Here is a 25,097-nt window from a genome sequence, read left to right as displayed (position 1 = left end):
TAGCTTAGGAAGAACCCAAGTATTTTGCTAGAAGATGGTATTGGAACTTGGGAGGAGGAAGAGTAACAGTGGTGAGGCTGCAGTTGCTAGGAGGCCAGCTTGGGTGAGAGGGAAGGGAGAACATGGTCTTTGATACTGGGAGAGAGTATCCTGCCTTCTTTTCCTGTGGGTTTAGGTCAGACGAGAAATGAATCCTTGACAGTGTGCAGCAAGTGAGAAGAGGTGATTATCTCTTCATCTCTTCCCCTCTCTGAGAAGAGGTAGAAGGGCTGTTTGAAGAGACCAGGGGTCTCTGCCAGGCTCTGGCTAAGGGAATGAGGTGATTCTTTCAGGGGAAAAAGAAAAAAAAAATTATTTCGGTAGGATATGAGGAAATTTTGTTGATAATTTTCTTGGTTCCTGAATACAACTAGGAGAAATGTCGAATACTCCTATTTTATTGCTTTCTCCTATTTGGTAAAAACAGCAAGAAAACAAGGTAGGTGGTGTTGGGGAGGGAGGATCTCCCCTCTTCCCACCCCATATCCTTTATAGTGGGTGTTAGGACTGCAGTAAACACCTGTTAAACTCATGGTTTCCCAGGGGCATTTGCTGACTGGGCAGATTATGTCACCTTCTTCCCTGCGTCTGCTTGTGCATCCATCTCAGAGCACTGTGCTTGGTCGGGGTTTGGAGGGTAGCGCGGCTTCCCTTCTGCAGCCTTTCTGTATGCTCTCAGGACCCATTGTAGGAGAAACGCTGGGTGGTTGAGCTTCCTTCGCTTCTGTCCGATTTCTCTTCCAAAACTGTACCATATTTTTTGTTTCATATTTTTTAAAAGTTAGCCTTTCTGATTAATAATAGATCAAAAATAAATCTTAAGCTAAAATGTTTTAATGTTTTGTGAGGAAAAAGTATTACTAAGAATGTTTAGTTAGCCATATAGAAATATTTAGTCTTATGTGATTTTACACAGAGTTTCAGTTTATTTTCTGGTTTCAATAGAACAAGTTGAAATCATCGCAGAAGGATAAAGTTCGTCAGTTTATGATCTTCACACAATCTAGTGAAAAAACAGCAGTAAGTTGTCTTTCTCAAAATGACTGGAAGTTAGATGTTGCAACAGATAATTTTTTCCAAAATCCTGAACTTTATATACGAGAGAGTGTAAAAGGATCATTGGACAGGAAGAAGTTAGAACAGCTGTACAATAGATACAAAGGTGAGTGCTTGCTTGTGACTTTAAATAAATTTTGGATCAGATTTTCCAAAGTGATGGGCTTATGAGAAATCAAATACTATATATAACATAAATTGGGTGGATGTGTCCAATAGAGGTCTGTAGATCTTAGAGTTATTTCAGGAGGTCTGAGGAAAAATTATTTTCTTTTCACTAAAATTTCTTCTTGGCCTCTTTATTTTCCTCCCCCATTGTCCAAGTTGAGAATGGGGATGGGGAACTGTTTTTTCTCCCCTCATATATATAAAACTCAGCTGAACCAGTCTAAGGAAACCTGCATACTGAATCTTTAAAGAATTATAAAGTAATGCATATTTTTAAAAAAGTTCAACTGCATACTAGGTGAATAAGAAAAGGTTAATAGTTTGTCTTTTCTTATTCATTCTCCTGAGTATGGATCCTTCCAGTGGTGTGGATCCTTCCATATCTTTTATGTTTATGCAGAAATATATTTACAAAGTTGCTTTCAAAGTTTTTCTGAAAATGGGATATTTATTTTATGCATAACTTGTGCTCCAAAGTCAAATGATGTTCATGTTTTTTATTGCTGGAAATATTGCCAGATTACTTTTAGAAAGGTGTTAGCAAGGCTGGGTGTGGTGGCTCACACTTGTAATCCCAGCACTTTGGGAGGCCGAGGTGGGCGGATCACAAGGTCAGGAGTTCGAGACCAGCCTGTCCAATATGGTAAAACCCCGTCTCTACTAAAAATACAAAAGTTAGCTGGGCATGGTGGCATGTGCCTGTAGTCCCCGCTACTCGGGAGGCTGAGGCAGAAGAATCGCTTGAACCTGGGAGGCAGAGGTTACAGTGAGCTAAGATCATGCCACTGCACTCCAGCCTGGGTGACAGAGTGAGACTCTGTCTCAAAAAAAAAAAAAAAAAGGTGTTAGTAAATCATATTTGATAGCAGTCTATGAGTGCCTCTTTCTCTTTGTTTTTGTTATTTAAAATTTTTGCCTCTCTGATAAGTATTGATTTTTTTTCTTTAAACAACAGATATTTACATTGTTGAGATTAGGGTTGAATTGCATAGTTTAGTTTACAGTTTTTCTGATACTCTTAAGAAGTAATTGTAGTAAAATGAACTTTGTTCTAAGAAAAAAAGAATTTCTGTTCAGAATGCTTACCTAAGCAAAATATGGATATATTGAATTAGAATCCCATGTCCCTATATACGAATGTCTGATTTTCTGAATGTGTATAATCATGGGACATATTTCACATGAATAAACAAGACTTTAAAAAATCATGTCTCATCTGCGTATATATCTTTTGTACACTTTAAGAATGCTGTCAGTGAGGAGAATGGCTTTAAATAATGGGAAAGTGTATGTTAGAGTAACATTGTTTCATGCCTTCCATATATTGTGGTCATTTAAAAAATGGCATGTAAAGCATTACCTTTTTCAGTTTTTGTAATGTAGCATAATATGACACTACTTTAATATTGCATTGTTATTTTTAAAGATCCTCAAGATGAGAATAAAATTGGAATAGATGGCATACAGCAGTTCTGTGATGACCTGGCACTCGATCCAGCCAGCATTAGTGTGTTGATCATTGCATGGAAGTTCAGAGCAGCAACACAGTGCGAGTTCTCCAAACAGGAGTTCATGGATGGCATGACAGAATTAGGGTGAGTATATTATTACAATAGGAAATTAGATATGTTACTGTGGAACTGAATTATGTCATGAACTTTTTAGTGTAAATTTAAAGATTTGCTGGCCCACAAACATTGGTATAAATAGAAATGGGTTAACTTGCTAGTTTCCATGTTATACAGTTTTTTGGGTTTGTCAGGTTATTTGTATAGTTAGTACAGCCTATTCTATTCGGATATATTCTTATCATTTACTTCTAAGGCAGGTTCATTAGTATTATTCATTAATATTTACCATGGAAAAGTGAAATGACCAAGTTTTAAAGTTATTTCCTAATGTGAGACTTTGAACCCTGCATTTATAAAATCCTAGAATTTATAAACTGGAAGATGCCTTAGAAGTTACTACTTGTTTCACTTAACACTTTGACAGCTGATTAGCTGAATGTCTTTGGATAAATTGATTGAAAAGTCATGGGTAGAGGTTTTACCTGTGACCTCTAGTTGTCCATATTTAATGAGGTTGCAGACAGAAGTAATCAGTCTGTTGGTAGGTAACAAGCTGCCCTTTCTGTTTTTTAGTGGGCCACTGTTGAATAATAATAGCTAACGTTTATTGAACATTATTTTATTTCAGTTAACTGTGCTAAGTACTTCACCTACCTCTTCACAGCAACTTTTTGAGAATAGTTTTCTATCCCCATTTTAGAGATGAAGAAATTGAGATACAGAGAAATTATAGAATTATGTAGTATTAGAGTCATGATTTGCGTCTGAGTGACATTGCAGTCAGTCAGGGTCCAGTCAAGATACAAAAACCACACCAGGGGCCAGGCGCGGTGGCTCATGCCTGTAGTCCCAGCACTTTGGGAGGCCGAGGTGGGTGGATCACCTTAGTTTGGGAGTTTGAGACCAGCCTGACCAACATGGAGAAACCCCGTCTCTACAAAAAATACAAAATTAGCTGGGCATAGTGGTGCATGCCTGTAATCCCAGCTACTTGGGAGGCTGAGGCAGGAGAATCGCTTGAACCCGGGAGGCGGAGGTTGTGGTGAGCCGAGATCACGCCATTGCACTCCAGCCTGGGCAGCAAGAGCGATACTCCATCTCAAAAACAACAATAACAACAACAACAAAACAAAAACCACACCTGTAATTTTAACAGAGGAAATTTAAAGACTTGCTTTGCTCTGTCAAAGGGATAAAAGGAAACTCCAAGGCATAACATAGCAAGCTGCTACCACCTCTGGGAAGTAAGGGAAGGGAACAGACAAGAAATTTAGAAGCTTAGGAGATCCCCACAAGGCTGAGATTCAGATCTGGGGGTTGGGGGGAGAGGGTGTGGCCACCTGTGATGCTGGTGAAAAAACTGCCTGGAGGCCACTTGCTGCAGGCTGTGAGATTGGTACCACTGGTGGATACTGCTGGGACCTTCCCACACGCTAAAACCCTTGCCCTCTGGAGAAAACAAACTGGGATAAGAAAAGTTCCTTCTTCCTCTTCCAGCCTTTCATTGGCTCTTGGTAGAGCCTAACACGGAGCCAGCTGGCAAGAAAAATGAAGTCTCACAGTTTGCAGTCCAATATCACAAAGTAGGGCAAAGAAGGATAGGTTTAAAGCTGAGAGGCAGTAAATTAACTGGCCTGGACACTATGTCCTTCAGCCAAAGCCAGGCCCATCCTGAACTTGCTGGGATTTTCTGTGCTAGGACAGGTTTCATCAGAACTTAAGGAAGCAATGTTTTTAAAAATTTGAAACTGAATTCATGTAATATGTAATGAACTTTCAAATCAAAATTTTAATTTACAAACTAATGATCTGGAAGGTGTTACAAAGAATGTAGAAGAAAAATGAAAGCAAAAAATGATTAGAAGGAAAAAAGTTGAATTGATTTGTTTGTGGAATCTATAAGAAATAGGGTATTTCTACCATAAGGTTATATGAGGAAAGTAAGGCTTGGTACTTAGAGCTTTTCAAACTCTTTGAAAGTTGAATGTTTTGCACATACAGAAAAAGCTTAATATTATTTTGAGATAATTCAGTTGGAGGTGGTAGGAGGTTCACCTTTTACTACTGTACTTTGTATATAACAAGAAGCAAGTTTTCAAAAGGAATGTTCCTCAGAAGCGAGAGACCATACTTTTAGTTAATTTAGATGGCAGATGCGATTAATTACTATGTCAGTAGTGTCTGATACAGTTTAAAATGATTGTTATGCTGATTACATTCTTGTTTATCCACTGAAGTTGACTTCTACTAGTGAAAGTGTTGATAGTCTAGTGAATTATGTCATTAAAACGAATAGCCCGTTTCTTTTAAAAGTAATTATTTAGAACATTTAATCACTCTAGACCTCTTCTTCCCGCAGCTAACCCCCATGCGTGTTTATATTTATGTAATATAAAAAGATTGAATTCCAACTATTTGACTTTTAAAGAAGTAGTTCTAGGAAATAAATGTAAGCCCTCATGGGAATAAATAAATTATTAATTTATAGTGAAACAGTTAATCTTTTATAAACTTAATTTTACAATGCAGATGTGACAGCATAGAAAAACTAAAGGCCCAGATACCCAAGATGGAACAAGAATTGAAAGAACCAGGACGATTTAAGGATTTTTACCAGTTTACTTTTAATTTTGCAAAGAATCCAGGACAAAAAGGATTAGGTAAGAATTTTTAAAAATTATATTTGGTGTTTCAGATATATTCAAATACATTGACAGTGTCGTTTTTGTAATAGAAAGTTGTGTGTTTTGAGCATAAAGTCATGAAAATACCAATTATTGAAAAGTAATTAGAAACAGGAAACTTTTAATCAGAAAATACCATGCACATTGAGTAAGTTTACCAGGTACTATATGTGAACCACTGACTTTTGTTTTATGAAAACTACAGTCAGTGTAGAAGATAGTTGTTAAAATTCCACTGACAGTTATTTGTTTATGCGTTCATTCATTCACTCATTTTTTCATCCATGACCCTGAAGATACTTTAGGATCTTAGGATCTCTAGAAATAGCACTATAAGATCTCTGAGTCATAGAATGCCAGATAAATTTAGTCTTTCTTGTTATGATTTATTTGAAAACTGTAAGGATGAAAAATGAAATGCTTATCATTCATAATCTTATTATCCACAAATAACCACTGTAAAAGTTTAGATCAATCCATTTGTATTTGTACATTTGCTTTTGGGATAGCTAAGGGATATGAGAGTAAAAGATACAGTGTAATTTGCAAATTACCTAAAAAGATTAGATAGTGCTAGTAGATAATTACAAAATAATAAAAGTATGTAAGGGTTTTAGAGGGAGAAATGAGTAAAAGCAGGAGTGGTTGGGAAATGCTTCCTGGACAAGGTGGGATATGAACTAAAGGATTTGGTATTTGGCTGGACAAGGGAAGATAAAAGATGTTCCAGTGAGAAGATAGTTATGAATGAAGTTCTAAAATTTCAGCAATAAGCTTGGCTTTGTGCAAGAGAGAAGTTGTTGGTTTGATTTTAATGAGAATGCTTGTTTAGAGATTAAATTGGTGAGACACAAGAAAGCTAAATAACCACAGGCTTCTTTTGAAATCAGAGAGGATTTTGTTTTTGTTTTTTTTTTGGAGACAGAAAGGTTTAAATTGGAATTTGTGGGAAATGGGGACCCAATGAAGATTTTGATGATGGTGATAACTTCCATTTAATGTGAGCTTTTAGTATGCCTGGCACTGTGCTAAGTACTGTACTTTACATATACTACTTGTCTTGTATGTAAGTCCATTCCACGTTGGTATAACAGAATTCCTGAGACTGGGTAACTGACAAAGAGGTTTGTTTAGCTCATGATTCTGCAGGCTAGGAGTGGGGCATGGCCCTGGCTTCTGCAGAGGGCTTTTATGCTGCATCATCATGTGGCAGACAAGGTCAAAGGGGAAGTGGACTCCTGTGAAGAGAGAGACCAAACAGGAGGAGAAGCCTCGCTTTATAATAACACACTCCAGGAACTAATCCATTCCCTCTGGCAAGAACTCACTGTTGCAAAAGGAGAATAGCACCAAGCCATTCATGAGGGATCGGTGCACCCCCATGAGTTAAACACTGCCCACCAGGCCTCACCTTCCAGCACCAGCACACTGGGGATAAAATTTCCGTAGGAGTTTTGGTGGGAACAAACCAACCATATCCAAACCATAGCACTGCCTCATTTAATGTTTACCAATTTTTTGAGTTGTCATCCTTTCATTCAGTAATTTACCTCCTGCTATGTGCCGTGCCAAATACATAGCAATAAAGTGCTAGCAGTTTATTATCCTTAATTTGAAGATGAGGAAATTTAGGCACAGGAAGGTTAAGTAACTTACCCAGTGAAGGTAAGTGAGGTTTTTTTTTTGGTTTTTTTTTTTTTTTGGTTTTTGAAGATATAGTAGTTGGAGAGGCTAATAAGGGGCCTTTTGCACTAATTCCACTTTATCTTTTAAATTAGGGGGGAAGTATTGAGAAACAGTTTATATGAACAGGGATTAGATTGAGGAAGTGACGGAAAGGTAGAGAGGAAGGGATAAATGTATAACCTTTGTTATGTGGTATGGCCCCACGAGTTACTAAACATGACTGAATTGATGAAAGATTCATAACATATTTGTAAAGCGAAATTCTCAATAATAAAGCCTCCTTGCCAACTTGATTGCTCAATATAGATAGGATCTTATTCTTAAAGGAAAAATCCTCATTTTGCAGGCAAAATAAGCCAGGTTACCTACAATTAGTTTCTGTCTGGGGCCACCAGTTAATTGGGATGTTTTTTCTATTTTTCTCTTTCCTTTCCACAAATAATAATCTGTTAAAGTCTTTGAATTTACATGTATGTGTAAAATAATTATTTTGTCATATTTAGAAGTGTAGTACAATATTTTGATAAGATTAAATATAATGTGAATGTCAAATGTTGATTTAAAGGGACATAACCTATTTCTTAGTTATATCGCTACCCTTTACTGGAGCACAAAATAAATGGTGTTTTGGGTGAATATATAGTTTTGAGACTGAATGTTAGTTTTTATTACTTGTGGTAAAAATTGAGCAAAATTAAATTTTTATAACTATTGGATATATTAATATGGTAAATTGGAATTTTAGATTACAGGAAAAAATTGAGAAACAGATTATGTGAAAGCATTATGTTGAAGAATGATGTATGTTTATTCTGTTATCTAATAAGTATTGTGCTGAAGAAAAAAATGTAATATTTAAAGGATGTAGAGTTTTTGTTTCATAAGATGAGCATTCTGAAGATCGATGGCACAGCAATGTGAATGTACTTCACACTGAACTGCACACTTCAAAAAGGTTCAGATGATAAACTTTATGTTATATGTATTTACCTACAATGAAAATATTATTTAAGACCCCCCCCACAACCATACAGTGTACAATACAAATAATGAACTCTAATATAGAATATGGACTTTAGTCAATAATAATATATTCATATTGATTCATCAGTTATAAAAAATATACCACACTAAAGCAAGATGTTAAAAATAGTAGGAACTGACTGGGGAAGAGGGTATATGGAAATCTCCTTTCTGCTCAACTTTTCATAAACCTAAAACTAAAAAAGTCTATTAGTTAAAAGAAAGAAAAATGTAGTAAGAGACAAATGATGGTTTTTTTGGTTTGTTTTGCTTTGGTGTGAGGTATCAGGAAATGTAATGGCGTGCTTATTTGCAGAGTTTAGTTGAAAAGGAAACAGTTTTAGCAGCCTTTCTAAGGGCTCACAGGGCTCTCAAATGACAAGATTTGGCGGACAGGAATTAGAAGATCATAGGAGAGGTAAGGCCCAAAGCAAATTGGCAGAGAGTGAGTGACAGCACTGTGGCTTGTTTATAAATAGCTGTGCTAATTAAAGTGAGAACTGCTGTATTCCATGTTTCTGTTTTACTGTTTTTTTTTTTTTTTTTGATGCAGGGTCTTGCTCTGTTGCCCAGGCTGGAATGCAGTGGTGCGATCGTGGCTCACTGCAGGCTTGACTTCCTGGGCTCAAGTGATCCTCCTGCCTCCGCCTCCCGAGTGGCTGGAACTATATAGGCAAGCACCACTATGCCAGGCTAATTTTTTAATTTCTTGTGGAGCTGGAGACTTGCGGTATTGCCCAGGCTGGTTATTTTTTCACTTTTTATAACCTTACTTCTTGTGATACCAGGATAGGGTGCTTCCTCTATTGCCATCTGCTTTTGTAATCTGACTTAAACATTTTTTTTTAAATTTGTTTTAGATACAGGATCTGGCTCTCTTGCCTAGGTTGGACTGTAGTGCCATGATCATAGCTCATTGCAGTCTCAAACTCCTAGGCTCAAGTGATCCTCCTGCCTCTGCCTCCGGAGTAGCCAGGACTACAGGCGTGTGCCACCGCGCCTGACTAATTTTTATATTTTTTGTAGAGATAAGGACTCACCATGTTGCCCAGGCTGGCCTCAACCTCCTGGCCTCAAGTGATCACCCCGCCTTGGCCTCCCAAAGTCTTGGGATTACAGGCATGAGCCACCACACCCAGCCTGCCATTTTCTGATAATTGCCTGGATCTTAAAATTTGAAAAGGATTTCATAAGTCCTCTATAAAATTTAACCTACCCAAAGTAGCATCCTTACCTGATGCTCATTCAGCTTCTCCTTTTGAACATGCAGGGACTGGACACACATTGTTTTAGGAAGTTGTCCATTCCTATCACAGAATATCCTTACTTGTTCTTACACAGTTCTTCCTTATTAAGCTAACATCTTTGTCTTTATTACTTCTATCATTGCTCTTACTTGTCCCCCAGTGCAACACAGACAAAGGCTAAAATTAAAGATCCACTCTCAGTTACCTGTTGTTTTTTTCCAGGCCAGCATTAATTAACTATTCTTCTTACAGGAGACATTTGTTATTCCCACTACTATCCCCCCAAACACATTTCCAATTTCTTTCAAAATAGAACCCATAAAGTTGAACATCATATTTCAAAAGGAGGCTAAGTAAATATATAACACCGTGGGTCTGTTAATTTTTGTGAGACTATTCATTATGTTAATTTGATCAAAGATTATGTATGTTCTTTAGCAGCCATATCATTTTTAGGGCCATACTGAACTTTTATTAGACTAAAGTCTGTGAGTCACTTTCTTGTAGGTTGTGGTTCAGTTGGAATCTTATACCTCTACAATTGATTTAAATGATTTGAACATTATTCGTTAAATATTTAATATTTAGGAACAATTTTATAGTGTTTTAAAGAACACGATCATCTATATAATCCCATTTGGTTCTCATAACAACCCCTTTGAGCTAAGTAAAAGCATATTATCTTCTCCATCATATAGATGAGGAAACTCATAGCCAGAGAGACTGACTTGTTAATAAGGTCACCTAACTGGAGAGTGATTGGACTGGCACTGAGACTAGATCTCAGGCCTTATGACTCCACATTCTGTGTTTTGTTGTTGTTGTTGTTATGTTGTATTAGCTGTAGATATTTCTAAGTAAATTAAGACGTGGCTTTTGCCTGCTCCCAGTGAGGGGTGATTGGGGTTTCGGTGATGAGCTCCCAGAAAGGCAACGTGCCTCATTCCAGGCCTCAGAAGCACCAGAATATATTTAGCTTCAAAAATGGCAAGTTCAACTGGGCACGGTGGCTCACGCCTATAATCCTAGCACTTTGGAGGCTGAGGCGGGTGGATCACTTGCGGTCAGGAGTTCGAGACCGGCCTTACCAACATGGTGAAACTCTATCTCTACTAAAAATAAAAAATTAGCCAGGCATGGTGGTGCCTGCCTGTAATCCCAGCTACCCCGGGGGCTGAGGCAGGAGAATGGCTTAAACCCGGGAGTCAGAGGTTGCAGTGAGCTGAGATCATGCCACTGCACTCCAGCCTGGGCGACAGAGCAAAACTCTGCCTCAAAAAAAAAAAAAAAGTTTGATAAGCATGTTCAGACCAAGAAAACTAACACAAAACCATGATGCAGCTGGGCGCGGTGGCTCACGCCTGTAATCCCAGCACTTTGGGAGGCCAAGGTGGGTGGATCTCCTGAGGTCAGGAGTTGGAGACCAGCCTGACCAACATGGTGAAACCTTGTCTCTACTAAAAATACAAAAATTAGCCAGGTGTGGTGGTGGGTGCCTGTAATCCCAGCTACTCGGGAGGCTGAGGCAGGTTCACATGAACCTGGGAGGTGGAGGTTGCAGTGAGCCAAGATCACACCACCGCACTCCAGCCTGGGTGACAGAGCCAGACTCAGTCTCAAAAAAAAAAACCCTCCTGATGGAGTATGTCAGCACTGTAAAGAAGTTCTTGAGTGGCATGTAAAATATAGCAAATACAAACCATTATCAAACCAAAAAAATGTGTTAAATGTTTACAGAAGACAGTGGAGGATTCTTATCTCATAACGTGTAGACCGTGTGCCTATGAACTTGAAGTTTGCGCAAAATGTGGAAAGAAGAAGACGTTGCTATTCTGTTCAATAAAGAACCAGGAAAAACAGAGAATATTGAAAATAATCTAAGTTCCATCCATAGAAGAAGCTGCAGAAGAAGTGAAGGAAGTGATGATGATTTAGATTTTGATATTGGTTTAGAAAACACAGGAGGAGACCCTCAAGTGAATTAATATCACTGTATTAAAAGTCAGTTTAAATTAGCCGGGTGTGGTGGCGCATACCCGTAATCCCAGCTACCCGGAAGGCTGAGGCAGGAGAATCCCTTGAACCCTGGAGGCAGAGGTTGCAGTGAGCCGAGATCGCACCATTGCACTGCATTCCAGACAGCAAGAGTGAGACTCAGTCTCAAAAAAAAAAAAAAAAAAAAAGTCAATTTAAGAATGTGAAATTCTGACCAACTTCTGACTGTTTCACAAAAGATACTGTGAAATCCTAATGAGGAAATCAGAAAAAGCTTTAGAAAAATAGACAAATTTTAGACATGAACAGTATAAATTGTGTATGAAGTATTATCTAATACCAAACTAAACCAGATTCAGAATTGATGGTTGTATAAGAAAAGAACCACCTCATGTAAAAATAAATGACATTATTATATTGCTAGCCTCAAAAATTGGTCCTCAGTAAGTGCCTTTTGATAAATGATCTCAAGTAAATGACTCATAGCAAAAGCCTCATACTTATGTTTGCATGTTACAAAGCAGAAGCAGCATTCTCAAATACTAATGTTTAACAAGTGTATAGCGATTTTTATTTGTATTTTTATATACCTCATCATACTGTTTTTACCTTTTTTCTCATGAAATGTGCACACAGAAAAAAATGCATAGAATTTATATAGATAATTTAATAAATATAAAGAAAAGTTCATGCATTTATACAGCCAGGTGAAGAAACTGCTGACATCAGAAGATCCCAGCAAAAGCTCATCTTTCTTCCCAGAGTTGGAAATTATTCTGAATTTTGATAATTATAGTCTTAATTCTTTTACTACTCATGTTTGCGTTCCTAAACAATATAAATTAGCTTTGTCTGGTTTTTTAACTTACCTCTTTTTGTTTTGAAAAATACCAATTGAAAATATCAATCAAAAAAGGTAGCAAAATAGTTTTGTGAACTTTTGCATATTCTTCACCTGGATTCCCAATTGTTAACATTTTACCATGTTTTCTTTATATCTCAGTAGATGGATGTACACACGTATTTTATTTGTTGAACCATTTGAAAATGTGCAAGCACTGGTTTTGAACTTTGTATGAACAGACTTATACTATATATGTTATTTTATATCTCTTTTTTCATTGTTATAAAATTTGTTGAGATTGATTAAAAAAAGACATTGTGAATAGGATTTTTAATCACCATTCCATCCTCCCCAGTGAGCTGGCAACATTTTGCTTCTTTTGGGGACTGTAATTGAGTCTAGTCTCAATTCATTTCCATGTTCATCCTGCATTCAGCTGATCATCTGCTGTGAAATCCCACATTATTCTTGTTGATTCTCTTTGAAAGAATAACATGGGGAGTATCTCTGTTTGCATTTTACATTTTACCATAAGGACTTAAGGATTTATTTTGCAGGGACCTCAGTTTTATGCAATAGCTTGTTATTAGGACTTGGTTATTTCTTTTTCTCTATATTTTCCTTCCATTTATTTTAACTGCTGTTGCTTCTTGTTACCTTATCACTGACTTTGTTGTCTTTTCCAATACTGCTTCAGAATCTAATAATTCTAAATGATTTAAAATAATGATAATAGTAAGAACTGATATGTTATTTACCAGGTACTGTTATGAATGCTTTGTTATGTATTAACTCATTTAGTCCTTAGAACAACCAGGTAAGGATAGGTACTATTGTTATCTTCATTTTAAACTGAATCAAGGAGAAGTCAGCCCAGTTGCCCAAGGTCACTTAACTGCTGGTGGTAGAGTAGGGGTTTAAGAGACTAAAACTCATACTCTAAACTACTATGTTAAATCACCTCTCTCTAGCTAGGCTGCTCTCTTCATCACTTATAAATTTCTTTGTAAGGGCTTCTTTTCCTATATCTGTGACAATTAACATTTTATCCTTGTTTAATCTTATGTATTTCAGCTCTTAGTTATAACTTATTAATCTTTTTGAGTTAAAGTCTTCCTTTTTTATTCAAAAACACTGGACTGCTTTCACTGAGAGCATGGAGTCAAGAGCATCTTTAGTCTGTCTGGGGTAGTTTGCAGTACCTTCAAAAAGGGTATAGTTTTTGAGCCTTGAAGAATGAATGCACGTTTTCAAGACCAAAGGAAAAAAGAAGCCATTTCAGGTTGAGGGGTTAGCATGTTCACTTGCTCAGAGGTGAAAGAACATTCCACCTTTGAGGAACTGCAAGTGCGTTCATTTGACTAGAAGTGCAAATTTTATCTAAAGGTAATTGGAAATGATTGAAGAATTTTAACATGGAAGTGACACCAGATTCATGCCTGAAAGGTCGATCTCAAAGCACTGTGGTCCTTTGAAAGAAGTGAAAGCTGAACTAGAAGAGAGATTGGTTATGGAGCTATCCCAGTGATTTAGTTAGAAACGAGGAATATCCTAACATAGGTCTTCCCAGTGGGGATGGAGAAGAGATAGATTTAAAAGGTACTTTGGTTGGTTGTGTATGATGAGGAAGGAAGGAGCCTTTCTCAGAGATTATCAACACTTTCAGGAGACATCTGGGGAACCTGTGGGGTTTTTTTCATAATGACCTAAGGCCATGACTGGCCATGGGAAGGAGATGCAGGGTGGTGGGGATGGGGATGGTGCTAATGAGAAGTGTTTCATTGAGAAATACTGTAGTGGATGGTGACATTGAGAGAGAGAAGGAAGAGCAGGTCTATAGAGGTAAGATAGAGTTCAGTTTGAGCCCTGCTGAGTTTAAGTTGTTCGTGGATACCAAGTTGGAAGATGTCTTCTGGCAGTTAGATATCTGAGTCTGGAATATAGAGATAGGTTTCAGATTTAGGAGCTTTTAGGGGTGGTTGAATGTATAACATGAAAAATGATATTTGAAACCAAGTTTGAAAATCTGAGGGAGATTAGAAAAGTGGTTATTGTTGACACACATTGTTACAAAACACCAACATTTAATGGATGAATGGAGGAAGAGGAGCCCCAGGAAAAGAAGTGAGAAGCCTAGATTGAATGGAGGAAAATCAGTAAGAGTGCTTATCATTGAAGCTGAAGGAAGTGACAGTTCTATCAGGAGGTACGCTCAGTTCTCTAAGATATGGCAGAGAGGACATAAGAGTATTCATTTAGTAACCAGAGGGTCTGATGACCCTTCAGAGTTTAATTTCATTTGGGTGGATGACAGGTAGACATTGGTTAACAGGATTAGAATTTGTGGGAAATGGGGAAACAGGGCAATGAATGTAGACTATAAGAAATTCCCTTCTTTTAGACGTGCGTGGTGGCTCACACCTGTAATCCCAGCACTTTGAGAGGCCAAGGTGGGCGGATCATCTGAGGTCAGAAGTTCGAGACCAGCCTGACCAACAGGGAGAAATCCTGTCTTTACTAAAAATAAAAAATTAGCTGGGCATAGTGGCGCATGCCTGTAGTCCCAGCTACTTGGGAGGCTGAGGCAGGAGAATCACTTGAACCCGGGAGGCAGAGGTTGTGGTGAGCAGGGATCGCGCCACTGCACTCCAGCTTGGGCAACAAGAGTGAAACTCCGTCTCAAAAAAAAAAAAAAAAGAATTTATCTTCTTTTACAACCTGAACTTTCTTTCTTTTGTGTGTGGTGTTTTTTTTTTTTTTTGGAGACAGGGTCTCTCTCTGTCACCCAGGCTGGAGTGCAGTGGCACAATCATGACCTACTGCAGCCTCAACCTCCTGGGCTCCATCAGTCTTCCTGCCTCAACCTCTTGAGTAGCTGGGACTACAGGCATGTGCCACCATGCTCGGCTGGTTTTTTGATTTTTAGTAGAGACCAAGTCTCACTATGTTGTTCAGGATTACAACCTGAACTTTTACTTTTGTCAAATTCTTATTTTGGTATATCAGCTTGACATATCGGCATTTATAGGTGCCACATGGTTAGTACTTATTTGAATATTTCATCATCATCCTTATTTTATACAAATTAGTTGAAAAGGAAAAAAATATACTAGCAATATGCTTAGTTCTCATAAATTTAAAGCACTTGAAGTGAATTAAGCACACTAGTAACAGCAAATATCTAGTCACAACATTTTTGGCACTTAAGCCAAACAATTGTATGTTGAGTTGGTAAAGAAAAGAACAGAATTAACCTGGAAGGAATATTGGCTTTACAGATTTTACAGATTGCAAGGATTAAAAGGGAAGTGCCATTAGAAATTGGTGTTATGTATTTTTTTTTTTTTTTTTTTTTTTGAGACAGAGTTTTGTTCTTGTCACCCAGGCTGGAGTGCAATGGCCCCATCTTGGCTCACTGCAACCTTTGCCTCCCGGGTTCAAGCGATTCTCCTGCCTCAGCCTCCCGAGTAGTTGGGATTACAAGCGCCCACCATCATGCTGGCCAATTTTTTTGCATTTTTAGTAGAGACGGGGTTTCACCATGTTGGTCAGGCTGGTCTCGAGCTCCTGACCCCAGGTGATCCGCCCACCTTGGCCTCCCAAAGTGCTGGGATTACACCCGTGAGCCACTGCGCCCAGACAGTATTATGTATTTTTTAGTTCTCTTAAAACATGGGCATCAGAATTTGATTTTCAAACAAATTATGTATGAAAGTAGAAGATTCTGAGTGCTATTTCAAGATTAGCTGTGAAGGGAAGGAGAAAAAGGGTATAGCCAGTAAAGGTGATTAAGAGATCCAAGAGAGCTACAGAGCTAGACTGTGTCTCAAATAATAATAACAATAATAAAAACAAATAAACCTATTTTGATTGGCCAAAAAAAAAAAAAATCCAAGAAAGATTTTTAAAAGATAAGTGATAACTTGGCTGGGCACGGTGGCTCATGCCTGTAATCCCAGCACTTTGGTAGGCCGAGGCGGGCGGATCACAAGGTCAGGAGATCGAGACCATCCTGGCCAACATAGTGAAACTCCGTCTCTACTAAAAATACAAAAATTAACCAGGCGTGGTGGTGCGTGCCTGTAATCCCAGCTACTCAGGAGGCTGAGGCAGGAGAATTGCTTGAACCAGGGAGTCGGAGGTTGCAGTGAGCCGAGATTGCGCCATAGCACTCCAGCCTGGTGACACAGCGAGACTCCATCTCAAAAAAAAAGATAAGTGATGACTTGAGCATGTTTCTTGATGGAGTTTGAAATGCCAGAGAACAAGGTAAAGTTGGAGATGTTGAGAAGAGGGGAAAGCAAATCAACAGACGACATTCCTTGAAGAGGCAGGATGGTATTGGATTTAGAATAGAGCTATAAGGGGCTTATTCTTGGATAGAAGAAAGGAGAGTTTCTTCTATTGAGTTTGAAGGAAGATGAGGATGATGGATTTGAAGGTAAGTATGTTTGTATGTGAAACCATAGGAAGTTTGTCGACTTAGCAGTTTCTGAATGCCTACTGTGTATTTCAGTCTGCTAGTTGAGGAATATGTAGTCTCCATCATTGAAGAAAGTTAAGGATCAGTCTTGCAGGTTTCCAGCTACTGTGTGTGTATGTGGGGGTGGGGAGGTAGGTATTGTTTTTTATGTTGTTGTGTTGTTTTTAAGAGATCTCACCTGTCACCCAGGCTGGAGTACAGTGGCATGATCATAGCTTACTGCAGCCTTGATCTCCTGGGCTCAAAGGATTCTCCTGCTTCAGCTTCCTGGAGTAGCTGGGAATACAGGCATGCATCACCACGAATGGCTAATTTTTAAATTTTTTCTAGAGATGGGGTCTTGCTATGTTGCCCAGGCTGGTCTTGAACTCCTGATCTCAAGCAGTCTTCTCACCTCAGCTTCCCAGAGTGATGGGATTACAGGCATGAGCCACTGCATGCAGCCTATAATTGATTTCTTACAAATCACCCGTTTTTGATAGTGAATTAGCATCAAGTTTGCTCTTTTTTGTTTGTTTGTTTTTGAGACGGAGTCTTGTTCTGTTGCCCAGGCTGGAGTGCAGTGGCATGATCTTGGCTCACTGCAACCTCCACCTCCCAGGTTCAAGAAATTCTCCTGTCTCAGCCTCCCAAGTAATTGGGATTACAGGCGCCCGCTACCATGCTCAGCTAATTTTTTTGTATTTTTAGTAGAGACAGGGTTTTGCTATGTTGGCCAGGCTGGTTTCAAACTCCTGACCTCAAGTGATCTGCCCGCCTCAGCCTCCCAAAGTGCTAGGATTACAGACAAGAGTCACTGTGCCCAGCCTACTCTTTGTTCCTTTTTTTTTTTTTTTGAGACGGAGTTTTGCTTTTCTTGCCCAGACTGGAGTGGAGTGGTGTGATCTTGGCTCAGTGCAACTTCCGCCTTCCGGTTTCAAGCGATTCTCTAGTCTCAGCCTCCCGAGTAGCTGGGATTACAGGCGCCTGCCGCTATGCCCAGCTAATTTTTGTGTTTTTAGTAGTGATGGGGTTTCACCATGTTGGCCAGGCTGGTCTTGAACTCCTTACCTTGTGATCTGCCTGACTCAACCTCCCAAAGTGCTGGGATTACAAGTGTGAGCCACCCCGCCTGGCTCTTTGTTGCTTTTAAAAATTGGGGCAGCACTTGCCTCAATTTTTGTCTTTCCTAATCTCTCATGATTTCTCAATTATAAAGAATGGTTTCGAGATGTCATCTATCAATAGAAGGACTTTTAAGTTACTTAGGATGTAATTTTTCTTGTGCTGGAGAAGTAAATTCACTCATAAAAACTAGACACTTTCTTAACTACTATGGTTCCTTGAAAGAGATCATAGTTCTCTGTCATGTGATAGGTGTAGTTCTCTGTTGTGTGGTAAGTGTAGTTCTTTGTCATGCGGCATTATTGCCTTCTCTACCCTTCTCTGCTCCATGCTCAGTTAAAAAGTCATTTATATTGTCTTTGGCAAACTTTAAGAAATTCTTGGTTTCTTACTAATTTTAAGTTTTAGATCAGTATTTTTAACGATCTCTTTGTGGTCAGGATCAGTCAGTAAATAATTTAGAGCATAAGGTTACTTAGGATCGAAGAGCAGTCCTTCACCTTCCAACCTGTAGGTGTGCATCAGGGATTCTCATCTGGGTTGGCCCTCAGGTGGTCTTTGGCAATATATGGAGACATTTTTTATTGTCACCAGTGGGAGCTGAGTGAAGCTGCTACTGGCATCTAGTGGGTGGAGGTCAGAGATATTGCTAAATTTCCTACAGTACACAGGACAGCACCCTACAACAAATAATTATCTGGCCTAAAATGCTGGAAGTGCCCAGGTTGAGAAACCCTGGTGTACAGTAACTAATATCTGAACACTTTTGTGAGCTACTATGTTTAACTGCATTCTCTAATTTAAAACACAGAATTCCCCCGTGAGATAAGTGGTATCATTTTTTGCCCTAAAGGCCCTGGGTCATTTTTGAAGAGGGAGGATACAAACTTTGGACTCATTTGTATAGGAAATTTTTAATACATAAGTATTCAGGATACAAGTTTTTTATTTTTAGACTTTCTTTGGTCATACCTGTTTTTTTTTGTTTGTTATTTTTGCAGGTACAAATATTTATAGCATTTAAATACATAATTCATTTTTACTATTTCAGATCTAGAAATGGCCATTGCCTACTGGAACTTAGTGCTTAATGGAAGATTTAAATTCTTAGACTTATGGAATAAATTTTTGTTGGTAAGTTCACATTTTCTACATTTCTCTCTGTTTTCCCTAAAATTCTGCTATGTTTAAAGATAGATAAATTAACATAATGTATTGGATGTAGAATGAGAAATTTGATTACCAGAATTTTGTTACACAGTTGTTTTGCATTGTATTTAAAATTGTCCAAACTGTTTTTGTCCAGCTCTTTTTAGTGATACAAATGTATTTTGTTTTTGTTTTTAAATAGGAACATCATAAACGATCAATACCAAAAGACACTTGGAATCTTCTTTTAGACTTCAGTACGATGATTGCAGATGACATGTCTAATTATGATGAAGAAGGTAATGAAAATTTTTGCCACACCAATTTTTTTTAATGTGCCTTTTTATCACATACCCTTGAACTTCTTAGGTACTTTTGTTTTTCTCGGAGTTGGAATTCCCTTCTCTGAGCTTTTGTTTTTTGTTTTTTTTTTTTTTTTAGATAGAGTCTCACTCTGTTGCCCAGGGTAGGTGCATTGGTGCAAGCATGGCTTATTGCAAGTCTTCAAATTCCTGGGCTCAGCAGTCCTCCTGCCTCAGCCTCCCAAGGAACTAGGACTACAGGCATGCGCCACAATGCCTGACTAATTTCTTAATGTTTTATAGAAGTAGGGGTCTTGCTCTCTTGTACTCCTGGCCTCAAGCAATCCTCCTGCCCAAAGTGTTGGGATTATAGGCATGAGCCGCTGTGCCCAGCTCCAGGCTTTTTTTAATGCTCTTCTGAATGTATGAAATACCTTCATACATTTACCAGTCTATATTCTTCTGTTTCCTTCAATTCCTACTCAGCATTCATGTCTTCCAGAAAGGCATGAGTAATTTTTATCCGTGTTTTAGGTTTTCAGTTTAGGAACCTTTTTACTTCTTGATGTACTTTTGTACTTATTTGTATCTCTTTTTCATCTGGTAGTCTTTTGTGTAAGCTTGGTTGTAAATTCCTTAAGTTCAGTGACTTTTTTTTTTTGAGATGGAGTCTCGCTCTGTTGCCCAGGCTGGAGTGCAGTGGTGCAGTCTCAGCTCACTGCAACCTATGCCTCCTGGGTTCAAGCGATTCTGCTGCCTCAGCTTCTCAAGTAGCTGGGATTTCAGGTGCCTGCCACTGCGTTCAGCTAATTTTTTGTATTTTTAGTAGAGACGGGGTTTCACCACGTTGGCCAGGCTGGTGTCAAACTCCTGACCTTGTCATCCACCCGCCTCAGTCTCCCAAAGTGCTGGGATTACAGGCATGAGCCACTGTGCCCAGCCTATTTTTTTTTGAAACTTACTTCAGCCGCTTAATATAGTACTATTGGCATTCAGTAAATAATCACTGAATACTTTTCTGCTATTTCTTCATAAATGTGTAAAGATGGTGCTACCATCCACTACTAGGATGTGGACTTGTATTTTTCTATATGTGGAAGTGATTTACATTGATTTCTTCATACATATTTCCCTAGTCCACTTGAGAACTGGCAGGATGCAAGATGGAGATATTTTCTGAAAAACCCCCTGTGATCTCGGTGTCTTTAAAAGTGTCCTGGAATCATTAAGGCTAATCAGGGATGATGTTATTTCGTTTCTTCATTTTCATTGTTGTTTATAATCTTTCCTACAAAGTGAGAATGTTTAATCCTGCATATACCTAATAATAGTGTCTTCTGTTAGGTTTTATACAAAAATGGAGAGCTTTCTGACTTGGAGATGGGCGTGTGAATGTGTAGAGGCGTGCATCTATGCAATTTTTTACACCTTTCAGTCATGTATTAGCATGAATAGGATGGAATTCGACACTTCCTGTTATTTTCCTTTGTGAGATGGCCACGGAATGCTTGAAAACTTGTTTCTGCTCCTGTGCCTTCAGCACTGGCAGCATGCTATCATTTCATAGCCGCTCCTTAGGCTGCCAGTTTTTTGTTTGTTTGTTTGTTTGTTTTGAGACGGAGTCTCGCTCTGTCGTCCAGGCTGGAGTGCAGTGGTGCGATCTTGGCTTACTGCAAGGTCCGCCTCCCAGGGTCACACCATTCTCCTGCCTCAGGCTGCCAGTTTTGACCAAATTACTTCCATTGCCTGACTGCAGTGGCCTTCAGAAAATCATATTATTAATTAGTTGCCAGACAAGTTACTGTTATCACTCAAGGAGCAACCAGATGTTGGAGTAATAAATCACAAGGAATACAAGGAATATTTGGGGTAAAAACTCCAAAAAGTTTGAGTTTTGAAAGACTTAATCAATGGGAATAGATAAGAATGATATACTTTAACGCTTATGAGGAAGTCTTAAAAAAAGGATTCTACTAAAATGTTAGCCTTATTTCTGCTTTTTTCCCCCTTCTCTTTCTTTCATATTTTTTCTTTTTTCCAGGAGCATGGCCTGTTCTTATTGATGACTTTGTGGAATTTGCACGCCCTCAAATTGCTGGGACAAAAAGTACAACAGTGTAGCACTAAAGGAACCTTCTAGAATGTACATAGTCTGTACAATAAATACAACAGAAAATTGCACAGTCAATTTCTGCTGGCTGGACTGAACTGAAGATCAATCCTCACAATTCAGACTGAGGGTTGAGACAAAACTTTAAGGATACATCTTGGACCATATCGTATTTCATTCTTCTAATGGTGGTTTGGGCTTGTCTTCTAGTCTGGGCCGCTCTAAACATTTATAATTCCAACATTGTGGATTTCATCTTATATCTGTGGACCATCCTAGTTTATTCTCCCATAAGTCTTAGAAGCTTTATGGTGATTATTTTGAGGTTTTCATTCTCGCATAAAGCACAATGCTGTCTTCATCAGAAAACAGTTGGCATAAGAATTAAACATATGAACATCACAAAACAATTTATAAAAACTTCTTAAATATACGCTTTGGGCTAGTTGCAAAGACTATGCTAATAGCACTTCCAATGAGAGTGATATATTTAAGTGTACTGGATCTGGAATGGTGTTTTGGTTTGGGGGGAATTTTTTTTTTTCCTGGCAAATCACATGTGTTGTTGATGTGAGTATCTGATGAAAAAACAATGTCAGAATAACCAACATGAAAATTTTTTAGGATAACTTGGTGCCTACCTGAAAAATATATTGTGTTTTAGACTCTTGATTTCAAAAGGTTCCACAGAACTAGTCTGCGCTTACCTTACCCATGTTTATATATAGCTGTCCTACAGGGAGCTTTTATTTAGAAAATGTCTGCATAATGTTAGATTCTTCTCCTGTCTACATTATGCACTACATAATTGGACTTCATTATGCTTTTGAAATGCTTATCTGCCTGTCACATAAGTTAAACTATTTAATTTGTTTTGAATGTTTTGGATTGCTACACAATACAATATTCTAAATTTAGGCATGAGGGTTTTTTTGTTTTGTTTTTACTTTTTTTTTTGTCATCGCACTATGGAACACAAATGAAATCTCTTAATTTATAAGAAGATAGTTGCAGTTAAATTTTGAAAATGGTTGTAATGAGCCATGAAGTTCAATCTTTATAATATAGGTACTGCTCTTTCAGACAAATAGTCCATTTTCGATGACTTATTATTTTGTTGAAATTGCTTTAACTGCTAATCACTGTGGTTGCCAAATATTTACTTCAGGAGCAAAGATTTTCAAACAAGCATACACGATGCAAAATACCAATCTGGCTTCTAGTCTCTTTACTGTTTTTGTTTCACTCAGATTAGCTCAGTTTTCTCATCAAAGCAGAATGCTATCTTGTATGTATTTTTTTCATTACAAGACCCATGAGCTGCTTTTATGCTGAAAATGGTCATTTCCCTGTTCACTTACTGATATGTGAAGAAGAGTTTCTTGCTTTCTTAAACATTTCCATAAGGCAGGCTAGAAATGTAATACTTCAAGTGTTCGATGGTTATGGTCTTTTGATAGGAATAGATTCTGCTTGGGATATATATCCAGGCACTCTCTAAGGTCTAGGGTATTCCTTTGTTGATATTAACAAAGGAATGTACTTAGAATAGCAGTACATTTTATGCAAATATGGAAATTATTTTAAGAAACAATGACATATCAAAACTGCTTTTTATTTACATGATTTTAAAATAGACTAGAAAGCTTTCCCGATAGACATATTAATATTCCAATCATAACTTTAATTCAGGAATGCAGTTTTGCCAAAAGAAAAATTTGAAAATTTCTATTCAGGCTACTGGAATTGGTTATTAAAAGAAAAAGGAAAAAGAAGAATCTTGCTGCTTTCAGTATTTCCAGATTTCATTTTTTTGTAAATATAAAGAGGAACTTCAATTATGAAAAATTTTTAAAAGATATATATATATATATCTATATATATGTACTGTTTTGTTTCCTGTCTTGAAGATTTTGAGTTATGGTTATTGGTTTCAGATTGATTAATTCACATATGCTGTGTTTTGAAATGAGATCCCATTAGCTTTTTTTTTTTTTTTTTTTTCCCCAATATAAAGTGTTTTCTTTAAAAGTCTGATATTGGTTCGTGGCCTAGTGCCTTGGATTTTACATATTTTTCTTTTTAAATGCAAAACCTTTTCAACAAAATAGTGTTTGTCATCAGGTTGGTACTAAACATTTATAATTACTGTGTAATTATAAACAAAAATACATAAAGCTTTGAATATAATTATGTAGCATAAAAGTTAAGGTTGTTCACTATGATGGCATCTTAGAATTAAATGAAACTTTTACTAGGGCTGAAAAGAGAAGACTGATTTAATGTGGTGTGATTATTCTGAAGATAAATGTCTGCCTACAGGGAATATTTTGTACTAAAAAATGATTACACATATGGCTGTGTGTGTTTGAGTCTGTGTCTGTGAGAGAGCCAGAGAGAGTGAGAGAGATTGGCAGAGAAAGGGAGAGACACACACACGCCCCTTGAATTGCTTTAACTCCTAAGTGTTTCAGTCCTCATTCCGGTAAACTCCCCATGCTGATTCTTTGTTTTAAACTGAACCATAGGTACAGTTTCCTTTTTGCCAAATGTCAAAACAGGTACAAATTTTAAAATGTAATGCTTTTTAAATAGAAAAATGTATAAAATTAGAAGTGCCCACATATAAAAAATACTTGAGATGAAGATTATCTTTAGTGAGTATCATCTGCATATCTCTGTAAGTTCAATTGTGTTTCTTACAGTCCCTGTCATATTACCAACAGAGGCAATAAAAGCTTCAGTGAAATTGCCATGACTAAATCTTTTCACATATTCCAGTGTATTTTTTTATAGATTTAAAATATACCTGAAAAGTTTTCCAGGAAGAATAATTATTCATGGAAAGAGCATTGTAATGGCATGTTTTGGGGAGAAAAGACATGCCAAGTCTTGTTTACTACATTTAAGATGTTTACAACTATACTGGGCTGCTTTATTAACAATACTGTACTTGCGTAATATGGCATTATAAGTACATGTCCTTCCTTAGACTTTTAAAACGTTTTAATGAGAAGAAAGTAAATTTACTCAACAAAATAACATGAGAAATCCTTTACACAATATCTTTACTGGGGAATTCTTATTTAAGCAAGGTACACTATTTTTTCCTCAGACTTAAATGAATGAAGTGTTCATTTATTTTTTGTTTGATGATAATCAAGAAGTGAGTAGTAGTAGCTAACTTAATGTACACTTTGCTTAGGTTTTTAAACATGTTACTATTAAGACTACGTATTGTAAACCTTCTGTAATTTTCACATATGAATGACAGGAGAAAGTTAAACCTAATCGAAGGAGTTTTGGAATAAAAAGAAAGTGGTGCTGGGGAAATTCACCATGGTTCACAAAGTATGCCTTTGTAAAACTGAATCAACTTTTAGCAAGAATTAATTTATGTAGTTCTAAATGTTAAATTGTGTATATTTAACAGAAAATACCTGGCACCTCAGCAGTTTTAATGTTACCTTATACTTTTAACAATATGATTTATATTGAATACTTAGATGTTTTCATAAGATTTTATCAAATTTGATAATGTAATGATAAAATGTTTTTTAAATGTGAACTATTTAACATATAAATGAGGACACAAAACCTGAATTGTGATTTCTACATAATGTGATAATTAGGGTT

General features: G+C 37.5%; 1 protein-coding gene across 5 annotated transcripts in view; it reads left to right on the top strand.

Annotated features, from left to right (window-relative positions):
* Window positions 1-23,233, top strand: part of DCUN1D1 (defective in cullin neddylation 1 domain containing 1) — a 42,629-nt gene extending 19,396 nt beyond the window's left edge. For all 5 annotated transcript variants that reach the window (XM_054553047.2, XM_054553048.2, XM_054553046.2 and 2 more), the window contains 6 exons: window positions 985-1,201; window positions 2,690-2,858; window positions 5,364-5,494; window positions 18,952-19,034; window positions 19,252-19,348; window positions 21,393-23,233. In XM_054553047.2, coding sequence (XP_054409022.1) covers window positions 1,027-1,201; window positions 2,690-2,858; window positions 5,364-5,494; window positions 18,952-19,034; window positions 19,252-19,348; window positions 21,393-21,472 — 735 coding nt within the window. In that variant the 5' untranslated portion in view covers window positions 985-1,026 and the 3' untranslated portion in view covers window positions 21,473-23,233. The remainder of the gene's footprint in view (window positions 1-984; window positions 1,202-2,689; window positions 2,859-5,363; window positions 5,495-18,951; window positions 19,035-19,251; window positions 19,349-21,392) is intronic.
* Window positions 23,234-25,097: the final 1,864 nt, after the last annotated feature.

This window comes from Pongo abelii, chromosome 2 (genome assembly GCF_028885655.2).
Source record: "Pongo abelii isolate AG06213 chromosome 2, NHGRI_mPonAbe1-v2.0_pri, whole genome shotgun sequence".
NCBI lineage: Eukaryota > Metazoa > Chordata > Mammalia > Primates > Hominidae > Pongo > Pongo abelii.
Note: the sequence above shows the minus strand (reverse complement) of the source record. Positions and strands in the feature narration are given on the sequence as shown.